The 15167-nt window shown below is 48.8% G+C and overlaps 1 protein-coding gene across 4 annotated transcripts in view; it reads left to right on the top strand.

The window, feature by feature from the left end:
• Positions 1 to 8549: 8549 nt before the first annotated feature.
• The window catches only part of SH2D4A (SH2 domain containing 4A), a 44760-nt gene continuing 38142 nt past the window's right edge, over positions 8550 to 15167 (top strand). For 3 of the 4 annotated variants that reach the window (XM_083376767.1, XM_083376765.1, XM_083376768.1), the window contains exon 1: positions 8550 to 8979. In XM_083376767.1, coding sequence (XP_083232893.1) covers positions 8814 to 8979 — 166 coding nt within the window. In that variant the 5' untranslated portion in view covers positions 8550 to 8813. The remainder of the gene's footprint in view (positions 8980 to 15167) is intronic. The other variant, XM_083376766.1, reaches the window with a different exon arrangement.

Below are 15167 nucleotides of genomic sequence, written 5' to 3'. Positions count from 1 at the left end.
CAGTGGGGCGTTTGTACTCCATGTCGGAGCCCGAGTTGGCTGCATTGCGGGACTTCCTGACAAAGAATTTGGCTCGTGGTTTCATCCGGCCCTCGTCCTCGCCAGTGTCTGCGCCCGTGCTCTTCGTCAAAAAGAAGTCGGGCGAGTTACGGCTTTGCTGTGACTACCGGAAACTCAACGCCATCACGGTGCGTAACCGCTACCCGCTGCCCCTCATCCCCGAGCTCTTGGACCGACTCCGGGAGGCTAAGATCTTCACGAAACTGGACCTGCGTGGAGCTTACAACCTCGTCAGGGTTCGGCCGGGTGATGAGTGGAAGACGGCGTTTGGTACTCGCTATGGACATTTCGAGTACACGGTGATGCCGTTTGGCCTGACCAACGCCCCCGCTGTGTTTCAGCATTTTATGAACGATATCTTTCGGGATCTGTTGGACCAGTTTGTCGTGATTTACCTGGACGACATCCTGATTTACTCCCCGTCGCGTGAAGCGCATCATCAGCATCTCCGTCAGGTCCTGCAGTGCCTCCGGGAACATCGGCTGTTTGCCAAGTTGGAGAAGTGCCAGTTCTACCAGGTGACCATCGATTTCCTGGGTCACCGCATTTCTCCTGAGGGCATCGCCATGGAGCCGAGTAAAGTCGAGTCGTTGCAGAGTTGGCAACCCCCGCGTCGCGTGAAGGACGTTCAGCGACTCCTTGGATTTGCCAACTACTATCGGACATTCATCCCTGGCTTTGCTGCCTTGACAGCCCCCCTCACCCGGCTCCTGCAGAAGAAGACTCGGTTCCAGTGGAACGCCCCCGAACAACAGGCGTTCCAGGCTTTGAAGGACGCCTTCATGAAGGAGCCCATCCTGAAACATCCCGACCCGCAACGGCCGTTTGTCGTGGAGGCGGACGCCTCCGACATTGCCATTGGGGCCGTGTTACTCCAGGCAACGACGCCCAGCGGTACCCTTTTCCCTTGCGCGTATCACTCTCGGAAATTGAACCCCTCGGAGCGCAACTATACCATCTGGGAGAAGGAGCTGCTGGCCATCAAGGCGGCGTTCGAGGCTTGGAGGCATCATCTGGAGGGGGCGCGGCATCAGATTGAGGTCCGGACGGACCACAAGAATCTGGAAAGCCTGCAGACCGCTCGGAATTTGAATCAACGCCAGATCCGGTGGTCCCTCTTCTTTGCGAGGTTTGACTTCCGGGTGCGGTACATACCAAGCGGGCACAACCAGAGAGCGGATGCTCTGTCCAGAAAGCCCGAATACACCCGAGCGGAAGACAAGCTTCCGCCCAGGACAGTGATCCCCGTCGAGTCTTTTGCTGCGGTACGGGAGCCGGTGGATATACGGGCTCGGATCCGGGAGGCGCAGCAGCAGGAGGCGTGGGTGGCTCAGCGGAAGGAAGAGGTGGGGCCAGATTCGCCTTGGTCGGTCGCGGATGGACTCCTGTATTATCGTGACCGGCTCTATGTTCCAGGAGGGCCACTCAGGGGACTCGTCCTCAGCCAGTGTCATGATAACCCGGCTGCGGGGCATTTTGGCCTGTTCAAGACTCTGAACCTGGTCTCCCGTACCTTCTGGTGGCCCCGAGTCCGACACGATGTCCAGTCTTATGTCACCTCCTGCATTCCTTGCAGGCAGGCCAAGTCAGCGACAGGGGCCCCGCCTGGTTTACTGCAGCCCTTGCCAACACCCAAGAGACCCTGGGGGGCTGTGTCCATGGACTTTCTGACGGATCTACCCCCATCCTCCGGCTTCACGACAGTGTTTGTGGTGGTGGACATGTTGACCAAGATGGCGCACTTCGTCCCCTGTCGCGGCTTACCGTCAGCTCGCGCCACTAGTCGCATGTTCATCCAACAGGTGTTCCGGCTGCACGGCCTTCCCGATAGAGTCGTCTCCGATAGGGGGGCCCAGTTTACAGCCCGCTTCTGGCAGGAGTTGATGCGGGCGTTGGACATTAAGGTTTGCCTCTCGTCCGCGCATCATCCTCAGACCGACGGGGGTACCGAGAAGGTCATCGGCATCTTAGAGCAGTATCTGCGCTGCTACGTTAACCTGCAGCAGGACAATTGGGTGGACTATTTGGCCATAGCCGAGTTTGCCTTTAACAACTCGCAGCACACCTCCACGCAGATGACACCGTTCTTGGCCAACGTGGGTTATCACCCCCGGTTTTTCCCCCTTTCTCCCGTGGACTCATCGGAGCCGGCAGCGAACGAATTTATGGCGGAGTTACAGGCGATCCATCGGTTGGTGCGACGGCAGCTGGAGAAGGCCAAGGCCGACTACAAGAGGTTCGCCGATTGGTCGAGAAGGGATACGCCTCCACTATCGGTGGGGGATCGGGTCTGGCTGTCCACCAGGAACCTACCATCCACTCGGCCGGCGAGGAAGCTGGACCACCGTTACCTTGGACCGTTCCCAGTCGAGGCCGTCATCAATCCGGTCGCCTATTGTTTAACTCTGCCACGTTCCCTGCGCGTGCACCCCGTCTTCCATCGGTCCTTGTTGGTCCCCGAACAACCGGCCTGTCCACTTCGCCAAGCGGAACCTCCCCCATCAGGAACTCGTGATGGAGGCAGCACCCCCGAGTACGAGGTCGCCAGCATCAGGGATTCCCGCTGGCTGAAAGGTCGCTTCCAGTACCTGATCGAGTGGAAAGGGTACGGGCCGGAGGACTTCACATGGGAAGACGCGACCGCCGTTCATGCCCCTGCGTTGGTGACTGCGTTTCACGAACAGTTCCCATCCCGACCGCATCCGGATCGGCAGACCCGGGGGAAGGGCCCTGCGGTGCGGGATAGTGTTGTGACTCAGGGCCAGCCTGTGGTTTCGGCAGCCGGCTCAGATGTGTCGGAGGACTCAGATGAGGGGGAGGAGGACCGTGTGGGAGATGAACCGGTTGATGATGGCGTGGAGGCTTGGCAGAGTTCCCAGCTGGGGCCCTCTTCTCAGCTGCGTGAGCCCGATAGTGCGGAAGATGATGACCCACAGCTGGCCCTGTTCAAGGACACCCGACGCAGGAGGCAGTCGAGCAGGAACAAACAAAGAAAGAATGTGGGACTCCTAGGGAGGAGGCACAGGGAGACCACGCCCTGAGCTCTCTATAAAAGGAGTGTTTGGGGAGGGGCTGGTTGCTGAAAGCAACTTTTCCGCTTGAGAAGACAAGCTCTAGTGTTTTTGTTAACTGCGTAATTAAATCTTGGCAGAAGCCTTTTAGCCTTGGACGCTCTCCAGTCTCTTCTTTTGAATAGGGGTTTGCTAGAAGAGGGCTGGTTCAGAACAATGGCGATATCAAGACTTGGGTAGCTTATATGTCCGGCAGCTGCAGGACGCTGGCCAACCCCCTGGCTGGAATCTCCCGCCTTGCCGCTGGCACCCAACCCGGTGTCCAGGGATTCCCGCCAGTGGGATTAACCAATCCAAGCTGATTAACAATGTCCATAACAATAACAAAAGCATATGGATGTAACAGCAGACCAAGTAGCCAGCCAGCTGCTGAAGAATGGGAAAAAGTGCAAGGTAAAAAAAGTGTGAGAACAACCATCTGAACAAAGAAATAAGAGGAAGGGCGATTAAATGCCCCTTTTGTGGTATTCGAGCTGGAGGAAGCTAGAAAGACTGTGAAAATGAATAAAGCAGCAGCTGTTGATGATATAAGAACAGAAGAGATAAAGCAGTTTGGTCCCCGTACTCTGGAGTGCCTCCTACAATTGATGAACAACTGTATAGCTGAGTTTAAGATCTCAAAATTGTGGAGGCAGCCTAGCATTGCTGCCTTACTGAAACCCGGCAAAGACTCACGACGATCTGAAAAATTGCCCACGAACATCACTCCTCTGCCATCCCTGAAAGGCACTGGAATGGATGATTCTCAACTGTATCTCTAAATTTATTGATGAAAAGATCATAAGGGAGCAAGCAGGTTTTAGACCAGGGGAGGTCATGTTATGGCTAAATCCTAAACCTTATGCAACATATTGAGGATGGTTTCGAATGAAAGCTAATTACTAGAGTGGTTTTCATCAACCTACCTGCAGCATATGAAACTGTTAACCCTAGGATATTGCTAGGGTTAAATAATATCACCAGAGATAATAAGCTTACCAGAGTCACTGGCAGCTTCTTCCAGAAACAGAGATTTTATGTGATGCTGAATGTTAAGAATGGTAGATGCAGGATGCAGAAGAATGACTGCCACAAGAAAGTGTATTGTCTCCAACATTATATAACATATATATGAATGATTAACCAGTCCCTAACAACACAAGTCTATTCATCTATGCGGACGATACAGCAGTGGACGCACAAGGATCAACTTTTGATGAGGTTGATGGGAAACGTATGGTAGCACTTGAAGAATTAGAATGATATTATACCATCAACCATTTAAGGCCCAACCTAAACAAGACCCAAGTGTGTGCTTTCTACCTTGCGAAATCGAGATGCAAAGGAAGAGTTGTGGCAAGGGAACTGACAGCACTGTCCAACACGAAGTATCTTGGCATGACACTTGACAGGATGCTCTATTTTAAACAGCATTGCCTGAACACTCAGGCTAAAATCAGTTGGAGGAGATATGTCATCAGGAAATTGATAGGCTACACATGGGAGCTCAGCCATCTATGTTGGGCACATCAGCTTTGGCCTTGAGCATCTCTGAAACAGAATATGCTGCTCCAACATGGGATGCATCTGCACATGTGAAACAAGTTGGTATTGCCATCAATGAAGCAATACGTTCAGTAATGGGATGTCTCAAATATGTGAATTGAGAAAGTATATTTATCTCACTTACATTGCCCCACCTAAGATAAGGAGAAAGGTTGCAGTAGACACCAAGAAAACTAAACAAGAGAATAGCCCTCAACATCTTCTGAACAGACATATGCCCCAAGCCAGCCAACTCAGATCTAGGAATAGCTTTATGGCAAGAACAAACATTCTTGAGAATATGCAAGAACAAAACTGAATTAAAAGATGGAGGAAGACCATCAAGCAAGGAATCACATTAAAGTAGGATATGGCTGAAGGATCTGACCCCCCCTTATACTATTTGGGGGACCCCGAGTAGGCTGAGAGTGCCTAAGTGTAAAACCAATATGCTCAAGGAGAAGCTCTTAGCAGATAACAACACATGTGTGAATGTGAAGAGACACAGAGCCCAGCCCATCTGCTAATATGTCAGCTACTACCAGAAACGTGTAATGATAATGACAGTCCTTCGGGAAAGGGCGGTATATAAATCTAAATAATAAATAATGAGCCTTGGTGGAGCAGTGGGCTAATGCCTCCTTAAGTAACACCAGCTGCCTGCAATTAGTGCAGGTTCGCGTCCCACCAGGCTCAAGGTTGACTCAGCCTTCCATCCTTCCGAGGTAGGTAAAATGAGGACCCAGATTGTTGGGGGCAATTAAGCTGACTTTGTAATAATGCCACTTGGGGTGTGTGTGAAAGCCCTAATAAGCAGGCATATACATAGAATGAAGGCTACTGCTAAGCTTGTAAGCCGCCCTGAGTCTTCGGAGAAGGGCGGGATATAAATGGAATAAAAAAAATGACTTCTTTTGAGCCTTCTTTTTGGTTGAGACAAAGCCAAGAAGGTGGCTTCATTCTGGCAGTTTAAACTTTGACCTAGACACAGAAGAAGAACTTATACTGCAGCTCATTTTCAAATAATATGGGCAGTCAGGTTTTTAGCCCATGACTAGCCAAAGTTACATAATACAGTCTAGAAAAGGCCACATAAAAAGAACTTCTGATTAAAGGACATCTTCCAAGTAGATCAGAAAGTATCACTTAAAACATAGTAGAGCAACCCAGTGAGCTTATAGATAGGTTGAAGTCAATCATTTAAAATAATACTAGTTTCCCACCAACAGAGGAACTCTGCTGATCCAACAGAAAGATTGGAATCAGTGGCCTTTGAGATGATGTGAACTCTTCCGATCATCCTGATCTGCACTCATGCTGGCTGGAGCTATTGACAATCAGAATTCAAAAATGTTTGGATGTGGATGACCATAATTTTCATCCCCTATTGATAGAAATTATTTTATAAACAAGAGAGTCCTGTTCCATTTTTGACCCTGAAATGGCTTATAGCATTAATAGCCCAATTTCTGCAGGCATTCAGATTTGGAGCTTGTAGAAAATGCCGAGCCTTAAGAAGAATAAAAGTTGAGTATTCTTAGGCATAGAAAAACATAGTATACATAACTTACTTAAAAGTTTAATTAATTTCAACAATTAATTATTTATTGGTAAGCATATTTACAGCATTTCTGCTGTATCATTGCACTATTTTCCCTGAATTGAGCAGGAAAGCACTTTAAACTTTCCTTTTCATTATTCAACCAGTAGAATAAAGACATGCTCTAAGGAAACTTTGGTTTGATTTCTATCAGTGTTCGGAAACAAGCATTAATCAGCTCATAGCACTGGACACTGTCGATCTCTTAAGCTCTTAGGATATGGCATTCTACTTGCCAGGTAGTAGCCCAATAGTAAAAAGGGTAGAATGGGAATAATTTGTCTGGCTCCGTAATAAAGTTTATGATACACAATTACTTTCTAATAAGAGAACACACGCACCCTATGCATGACAAATCATTCAAAAATATTTCTTACACTACACCCAATGTGATATGACTATTATGACAGCATAGGAAGTAAAAAAGTGATTCTTTTTCTCCCCCCTTTCTTTAAAATTCATATGTTGTATTTCCTACACTATTTCAACTGTTGACACACATTTGATTAAACTTGTTTACAATGTGGTTGGGCTAGCTTTTTTTACTTGTATTGGGCTATTAGCCAGCCAGCTGACTTTACTTTGAAGCTCATGGAATTTGAGAATTGGCATTTTTATCCTATGGCTGTCCTTCCTCTATGAAAAGAGATATCTCTAAAACAGTGGATATGGTCTTGCATATGCCCTTGTTGCCACTAAAGATGTCTATTTCTTGAAAGCAGATATGTTTCTTGAATTGTAACCTGCACATTTCCTCCATAGGAAAGCATTCAGGGTTTGCGCATTACAACAGCAGAAACATCTTGCTTTTAGAAAACTTTGATTATGAAGTTCAGACATAAAGAAATGACCACCTAGCTATTACAGAGAAACGCCAAACTCCCTTCAAATGCAGCTTTATCTCACACAAGTAAAAAAAGCTAGCCTATGCTTACCAGATGCATCTTCGCCGCAGCTCCTTAACAAAAGTGGACTTCTTTTTCCCAAGATTATCCTAAAGCAGGTCCATGTGATGTTCTTGCCAAAGCTCTGGATTCAGGTAGCTATGGAAAGTATTACTTTTAGACAGGGAAACAGACCCAGCCCAACCAGGATGAATGCAGGGTTTGATGTTCTTAATAATATCAAAATAGCCTCTTTGTCTTTAACCACAATATTTCTCATGAAAGATAACATATAATTATCTCTGTGTTTATTGAACACAATCCTCCTTTTGCAAGTCAGGCACTGCTATGTCTTTGGGGAAAGTTTCTCAGTGGTTTATCTGGGCTACAAAGACTTTGAACAGGCAGATTTCTGGTTCCCTGTTACTGGGAGCCTGGCCTTTAATACAGTGGTACAGCTATAAGAATTCTTATTCCATGTTCCAACCAGCAATTTACATACCAATCTTTTTTTTAACCAGTTTTATTTCCCACCTTTAGTAAACAGCCAGCATCCTGTATCTGATCTTCGTGCTGCTCTCTCGTAAGCTATTGGTTTGTTTAACTCTTTAGGACCTTACTTGCTATGTTTCTTCTATCAACCTTGGGGTCCCCACTATAACCCACTGCTAGTTCTGTTCCTTCTTTAATGTCCCTCTTTTAAGGCCTCGAGTCATAGTTCTTAGGCTGGCTTTTAGCTTCCCTAAGTGGAACCTACAAACTATGGTAGCAGAGTATAGTGGTTTTCTTCATGAAGGCCTCCTGCCGCACCTTCTAGAAGTGCACTAAAAGAGCCATTTCCCTCCCTCTCTTCCCTTTTCTCTTCTCTTTTCTTCCACGGTAGACATTGAAACCATTGAATGTTTTCAATCCTCACTGTTTAGCTTTCTCTCCCCACCCTTAGAATATAATAAGATTAACTGATTGATTTATAATTTATAAATTTTAATAAATTTTATAAACTTTATAATTTCATAAATGTTATGATTTATATAAATCTCAGGGATACCCTAACTTACTGACACTAAAGATCATAATTTTTAATTGGCACCAGTTATTTCACCAGCCAGGAAATACTAAGAAAACAGACAAGGAAGGCATTATATTTCTTTTCCCTTTGCTGCTGTCACTTTGTTCACAGGCATTCTCTCCTTTCCTGGTTGCCAGAGCCCTTTCCTTAAACTGAAGGTCAGAGTTCATTTCTCATGTGACTGGTACATTAACTTTCTGGTTGCTGAGTCAGAGAGGGGGTAGACACACCTGCAACTTGGGCAGGGAGTGGTTTGACGTGGTATCAGATTAAGGCAGACTTCTCCCCTCCTTGTTTCTGTTCTGATTAAATTCTCCTTAATCCTGGAGACTACCTTTCTGTGAAAGGCAATTCCTGTTTTCCCTCAGGCTGTTATTTAGATTTTCTTTTCCATCATTGCAGGAAGTCTGATCTAAAATAAGGCTGCAGGCATTAAGGCTATAATTGCCATGTGGACAGCCTGCACTCCTGCTGTTTTTCTAGGGTGGGGGTAGATTTGTGCCTCTCCCTCGGCTCTTCATGCGTGTCTGTACAAGTGGCGGCGAGTGACGTGACCCTCTCACATACGGACAGCACTGATTCATGCCGGGAAGCTTTCTCCAGCCATGCTGAAGCAGATCCTGTCAGACATGTATGTGGACCCAGAGCTCCTGGCTGAACTCAGCGAAGAGCAAAAGCAGATCTTGTTCTTCAAGATGAGGCAGGAGCAGGTGAGAAGGTGGAAAGAAAGAGAAGCAGTGGCTACCACCCCAAAGCCAGTACTGAGGAAAGGTCAGTGTGACCATTTTCTTTCTTATTTCTCGTCCAGAATTTTATTTCACTTTCTAAGCATGGACACAAAGTTTGCCATATAATAAGTTTCAATGGTGTTATTGAATGAAAAAAACAATGTTCTGTAGCTTTAAATAATGTGTGCTTTTACATAAATCATTAAAACTTTAATCTGAATAACCAGCTGGTTAGATAAGTGACTCTTTTTCCTAAATTCTAAGTATGAAGTGAGCCAAAGATGAGATTGACTAGTGAAGTTAAGCAAATTTGACAGGAATACGTTTTCATAGCTTCTTCATAGGGAACATCCATCCATGTGGCACTTTGTCCAGTAGTCTTCTCAAATTAAAAATCCTATTCATTGTGATACGACATTATGTCACATATGTTCCAACCAAGCACTTTTCTCAGCAGTCAGGTTATTGATTATAGTAACAATCAATAGGCAAAGGATACCATTGGATGGCTGCAAGGCATGGTCAAAAAAGTAAAGATGGCAACCATGACAGTATGATTGAAGCTGCATGATGCATATTAAAAAACAGGCAATTTTTAAAAAGTAAGCAGCCTATTACTTGAAGCAAACCTGCCAATTACCTTTACTCCTTCTTACCGCAGGACCTTGAGAACACAGTAAGCCAGTTCATCTGGCCAAGAGGGACTTGCAAAAAGAACAGGGAGCTCTCCATTTGAGCTACATCTGGTGCAATAATAATAATAAACCTTCAACATTATGCTACAGAAAAAGGAAATGAGATACTGTGAAGGTTTTTGTGGAAAGGAATAGGTGAACATAAGGTGTATTTGCAATGAGGTGAAGCTTCCTGGCAACCAAACTGTCACTCTTCTCAAATTAAAAATCCCATTGATTGTGATATGACATTATGTCACATCTGTTTCAACCATGCACTTTTCTCAACAGTCAGGTTGTTGACTGTAGCAACAATCAATAGGCAAAGGATACCATGGGATGGCTGCAAGGTATGTGTTGGGTTTGTTGTGCAGGAATGAAGACAAGGCGAGTGAGTTCAGCAAAGAGCATGGTTTATTTCTTGCAGGATCTGAACTAGAGAACAGGGCTGCAGCTGCAGCAATTTATACCTTGGCCCCTAGGCAGCAGCCAATAGGTTTGAAGCAACCTATTGCCGCCTAGGGGCCACCAATAGCAGCGCTGGAGATGGGTTGTCTGAGATGCTGGGAGCCATTAGCTAGCTCCCTGCTCTCGCAACCTACCAGCCGTTACCACGTGGTATTAACAAGCAAGCCCAATACATAACAGTATGGTCAAAAAAGTAAAGATGGCAACCATGACAGTATGATTGAAACTGCATTATGTATAGTAAAAAACAGGCAGTTAAAAATAAAGTAAGCAGCCTATTACTTGGCACACAATCCCTATGGTAGAGTTGGGATCAGCCAAAATTCTTCACCTTTTCACCCCTGCTTATTAGTCCAGCATTTCCCACTCCTTTCCATTCAAAAATACAAATAACAGAGGTGACAATGAGTCACCTTGGAAGATTCCTCATTTGATTTCAACTTCACCAAGTTCATCACTACAGTTATCCCAAATATGCTTTTTCACAAGACAAATGGACTTTCTTGTTTTCCTCTGAAGATATTTCACTTCTCATCCAAGAAGCTTCTTCAGCTCTGACCGGATGGTGGGGAATGGAAAGTTTTATACTCCTTGCAGACACTGGTCATTTGCATTCCTTTAGAGAGCAGTTAGTGCTACCTGGAGGCTTATCTGTATCTTCAGAGTCACCTGAGTAGTGCAAATGTGTGTGGAACCTTTTTGGAACAGTTGAAAGGATTGTGTTGTAGACTGGAGATAGATGATGTCATATCCCTCCCTCTCTGTTGAGAGAAGGCTATTGAATTTTGACATAGATGGCCTCTTTGACCCCTCTTTCAAACGAGAGGTCCTCTGTCCAAAATGTGGACTTTGCTGTCTTCAAAAGAGTGGCCTTTGTCTTTTAAATGCAGATGGACTGCTGAATCTTGTCCTGATGGGTTTGCTCTCCTTTGTTGTGCCATACTTTTATGAAGTTGTTGTTTTGTTCCCCCAATGTACAGCTCTGTACATAGTTCACTGCATTGTATTGCATATACCATATTGCTCAGTTTGTGTCTGGGTATTTTATCCTTGGGCTGGACAAGCTTCTTGTTATGTATGCAGGCACCTGCATAGCAACAGCCACCAGGGGGCGTTGGCCTGGACGGTTTCGGCGGGAAACCCAGTTTTGGCGGAAAACCTAGGGCCAAGCCCATTGGCTGTCCGCTTACCTGGCTAGGTATTTAAGGAGGCCAGGTAGCCCTCACTCCCCAGTTCACTACCCCCCTTCAATAAAGAGCTGAACTCACACACCGGCTGACATCTCTTACTTGCGTCGGACCCACTACACAATAGTGGCGACGAAGGTGGGATTGCTGCCGACCAAGGGCTGAAGTCACTGGGGAAACGCTCCGCGAGCTGAAGGGAAAGGCATTTTCCTTCCTTCTCCCCCACAACCGCCAGCTGACCGGGTCAGCCGACCGGACCACGCCGGTCACCGCATCCGCAACCGAGACCACACACTGCACCTCGACCTAGGCCGCAAGCCACACCGCCATGGCAAGAGCCGGACAACCACGCGATTTTGACACCCGCCATCCTGAGACCTGGGCCCGCTACCTGGCTCACGTTGAACTGTACATGCGGTTCAACCAGATATCCGAGGACGGTGCGAAGGCGGCAGCACTGCTTTGTCTCGGGGGGGCAGCGCTGTTGGATATCGCCGTGAACCTGTTCCCCCAGGAAGCCATCAACACCGTCGTGTACCGGGACCTCGTGGCCAGACTCAATGCACACTTCAAGCCCCAACGCTCCAAGGTAGCCGCGCGGTCGCAGTTCGAAAAAGGGACCAGCGCCCCGACGAGACCGGTGCCGACTTCCTCACTGCCCTACGAGAAGCCACCGTCGCCTGCAGGTTCTCGAATTTGGACGAGCGGCTACGGGACCGGCTGATCTGCGGCCTACGAGACAGGCTGCTGCAAGAGCGCCTGTTCGAGAGGAGGTTTCGCTCCAGGAAGCCAAGGACGCCATCCTAGCCCATGAAGCGGCCTGCGGGGCCATCCAAGCATGCCAGGAAACCATGTCCGGCAACCAGGCAACCAACATCCATTGGCAAAGTGCCACAGAGGAGGACGACCAGAGCATCGACCTCCTCCAGCGGAAATCAACCCCCGACCAGTGAGCCAGATGCCCAGACAAGCCAAGGCCTCCCAGCAATGCTACCAACCCTCAGAGGTGCGCAGGGTGTGGTGGGAACCACGTGCGCAGCCTCTGCAAGTTCCGGTCCACCACGTGTCGGGCCTGCAGGAAAACAAGCCACATAGCCGCGGTCCGTCGTAGCTGCCGCCCCCGAGAGGAGATCCACAAGATGCAACCGGAGGAACCACCGTTCGAAGGTACTGGGGCCCCGCCCAAAACGCAAATTAGCTATATTGAGAGCCGGCTGGCCATTAACCACACGGGTAGCCGCCGGCTGCTCAAACCCAAAATTAGATTAACAATCCGCTTGCAAGGCGTCCCTTGCAGCATGGAGCTTGACTCTGGATCAGCGGTCTCAATCATTTCAGACGAGACCCTTAACTTCATAACCAGCCGGAGCAAGCAGCAGATTAAATTACGGCCTACAAAATTAACCCTGACCGATTTTCAGAATTCGCTGGTCAAGGTAAAGGGGGAGGCCACCGTTTGGGTGGGGTTCAAGGGTCGCGAAGGGCACCTGGACGTTCTAGTGGTAGAGGGCTGCAGAGCCAGTCTGGTTGGGCTAGACTGGTTTGAGGCCCTGGGAATCACCATCTCCGGGATCCATCGGATCCAGGGGGACTCCGTCAAGGCCATCTACCGGGAGTTCACAGATGTTTTCGACGGGTCGTTGGGCAAGTACACAGGGCCCCCCATAGCGTTCAAGCTGAACTCGAACGTTGCCCCCGTTAGGGTCTGGCCGCGACGAGTCCCCTTCGCGCTCAAACACAAAATCGAGCGCAAACTAGATAAGCTGGTGGCACAGGGAATCTTAGAGCCCGTCGATGGGGGGGAGTGGGAAACCCCTATCGTAACCCCCCTCAAATCCAACGGAGAAATAAGGATCTGCGCCAACTACAAGTGTTTGGTGAACCGCGCCCTGAACCCACACGCTTACCCGGTCCCCATGGTCAGCCATGTTCTCGCTTCCCTCCAAGGCGGCACCATCTTTGCACGGCTCGATCTTGCACAGGCGTACCAGCAACTCACGGTTACTAGGGCAACAGCTGACATTCAAACATAGTAACACACAGGGGGGCGTTCCGGGTGAACAGGCTGCAGTTTGGAGTCAGTGTTGCTCCTGGCATCTTCCAAGAAGTTATGGAGAAAACTCTCAAGGGCATCCCTGGAGTCTGCCCTTACTTTGATGACATCCTGATAGCAGGAGCATCAGCAGAGGAACTGGCAGGTAGGCTGAGGGAGGTGCTGTCCAGACTGCACACAGCAGGTCTCAAACTCAAAAGGGAGAAATGCAGCATAGGTGTTCCTTCCACAGAATTCTTGGGGTTTAGAATAGATGCCAGGGGAATCCACCCCACAGAATCCAAGGTGAGGGCCATCAAACTAGCACCCACACCCAAGAACAAGGCAGGGCTTCAGGCATTCATGGGTCTGTTGAATTTCTATCATACATTCCTCCCACACAAGGCAGCCATCGCTGAACCACTCTACAGGCTACTAGACAAGCAGGCAACATGGGTCTGGACTGCCACCCACGACCAGAGTTTCAGGGCCTTGAAAGCATTGCTGTCAGATAAATCCACAGTAACCCATTTCATCGAGTCCAAGCCCATTTGCATCGCATGTGATGCATCCCCTTATGGTGTGGGCGCAGTTCTCAGTCACCTTGAGCCCAACGGGGCACAAATCCCCATAGCCTACTATTCCAGGATGCTGTCTGGAGCAGAAAGAAACTACGCCCAAATTGACAAAGAAGCCCTGGCAATCATGGCAGGAATCAAGAAATTCCACGATTACTTATATGGCAGGGAGTTCACTGTCTACACGGACCACAAACCACTCCTGGGTCTGTTCACAATGGACAGGCAGACCCCCCAAATTCTGTCCCCCAGAATGCTCCGGTGGTCCATCTTCCTTGCAGCCTACAATTGCAAGCTGGTGCACAAGCCAGGGAAGGAGATGGGCCACGCAGATGGTCTAAGTAGGCTTCCTTTAGATACCCCGGATCCAGACCCAGCTCCAGCCAAACAGATCCTAGCCTTGCAGGAACTACTGGAGTGTCCTGTTCATGCCGAGGACATTGCCAGCCACACAGCCACAGACAACATCATGGGCCGGGTGCACTCATGGGTTTGCACGGGGTGGCAGGGCAAATCCCCGGGGCCGGAGTTCCAGGCCTATTTCACCAGACGCGACAAAATCTCCACGCACAAGGGTTGCCTCCTTTGGGGTAGCAGGGTCATCATACCCACCGTACTACGGGCCAGGGTATTGGACTCCTTACACGAGGGACACCTGGGGGTGGTCAGGATGAAGGCTCTGGCCAGAAGCTACCTCTGGTAGCCAGGGTTGGACAAGGACATTGAGGAGCGGGTCAAGGCCTATTACATGTGCCAGAGATCCAGGCCAGAAATGCCACACGCACCAGTGCACCGGTGGGAGGCCACACACACACCCTGGTCCCGCATCCACATTGACTATGCAGGGCCATTCCAGGGCCAACTGTTTTTGGTAGTGGTGGACAGTCACTCCAAGTGGTTAGAGGTAGTCCCTGTTCCTAACATGACCTCGGGGAGGACAATCCAGGTGCTCAGAGCGCTCTTTGCCACACACGGCCTCCCCGACGTAATTGTGTCTGATAACGGGCCTCAGTTTACCGCTAATGATTTCCAGGCGTTCTTGAAGGCGAACTGGATTAGGCACGCCACCTCCACGCCCTTCCATCCATCAACCAATGGGCAAGCCAAATGGATGGTAAGGACGACCAAAGACGCACTCCGGCGCATCATCAGTGGGGACTGGCACCACAGGCTGGCGAAATTCCTGCTCGCCCAACACACTACACCACGCGTGGCTACCGGGAAGAGCCCAGCAGAACTGCGATGGGGGCGGCACCTCATCACCAAGCTGGACCGTTTACACCCAGACCGGG

Source organism: Vipera ursinii (assembly GCF_947247035.1).
Source record: "Vipera ursinii genome assembly, chromosome: Z".
Taxonomy (NCBI): Eukaryota; Metazoa; Chordata; class Lepidosauria; order Squamata; family Viperidae; genus Vipera; species Vipera ursinii.
The sequence above is the reverse complement of the archived record's forward strand: the minus strand, read 5'-3'. Positions and strand labels throughout refer to the sequence as shown.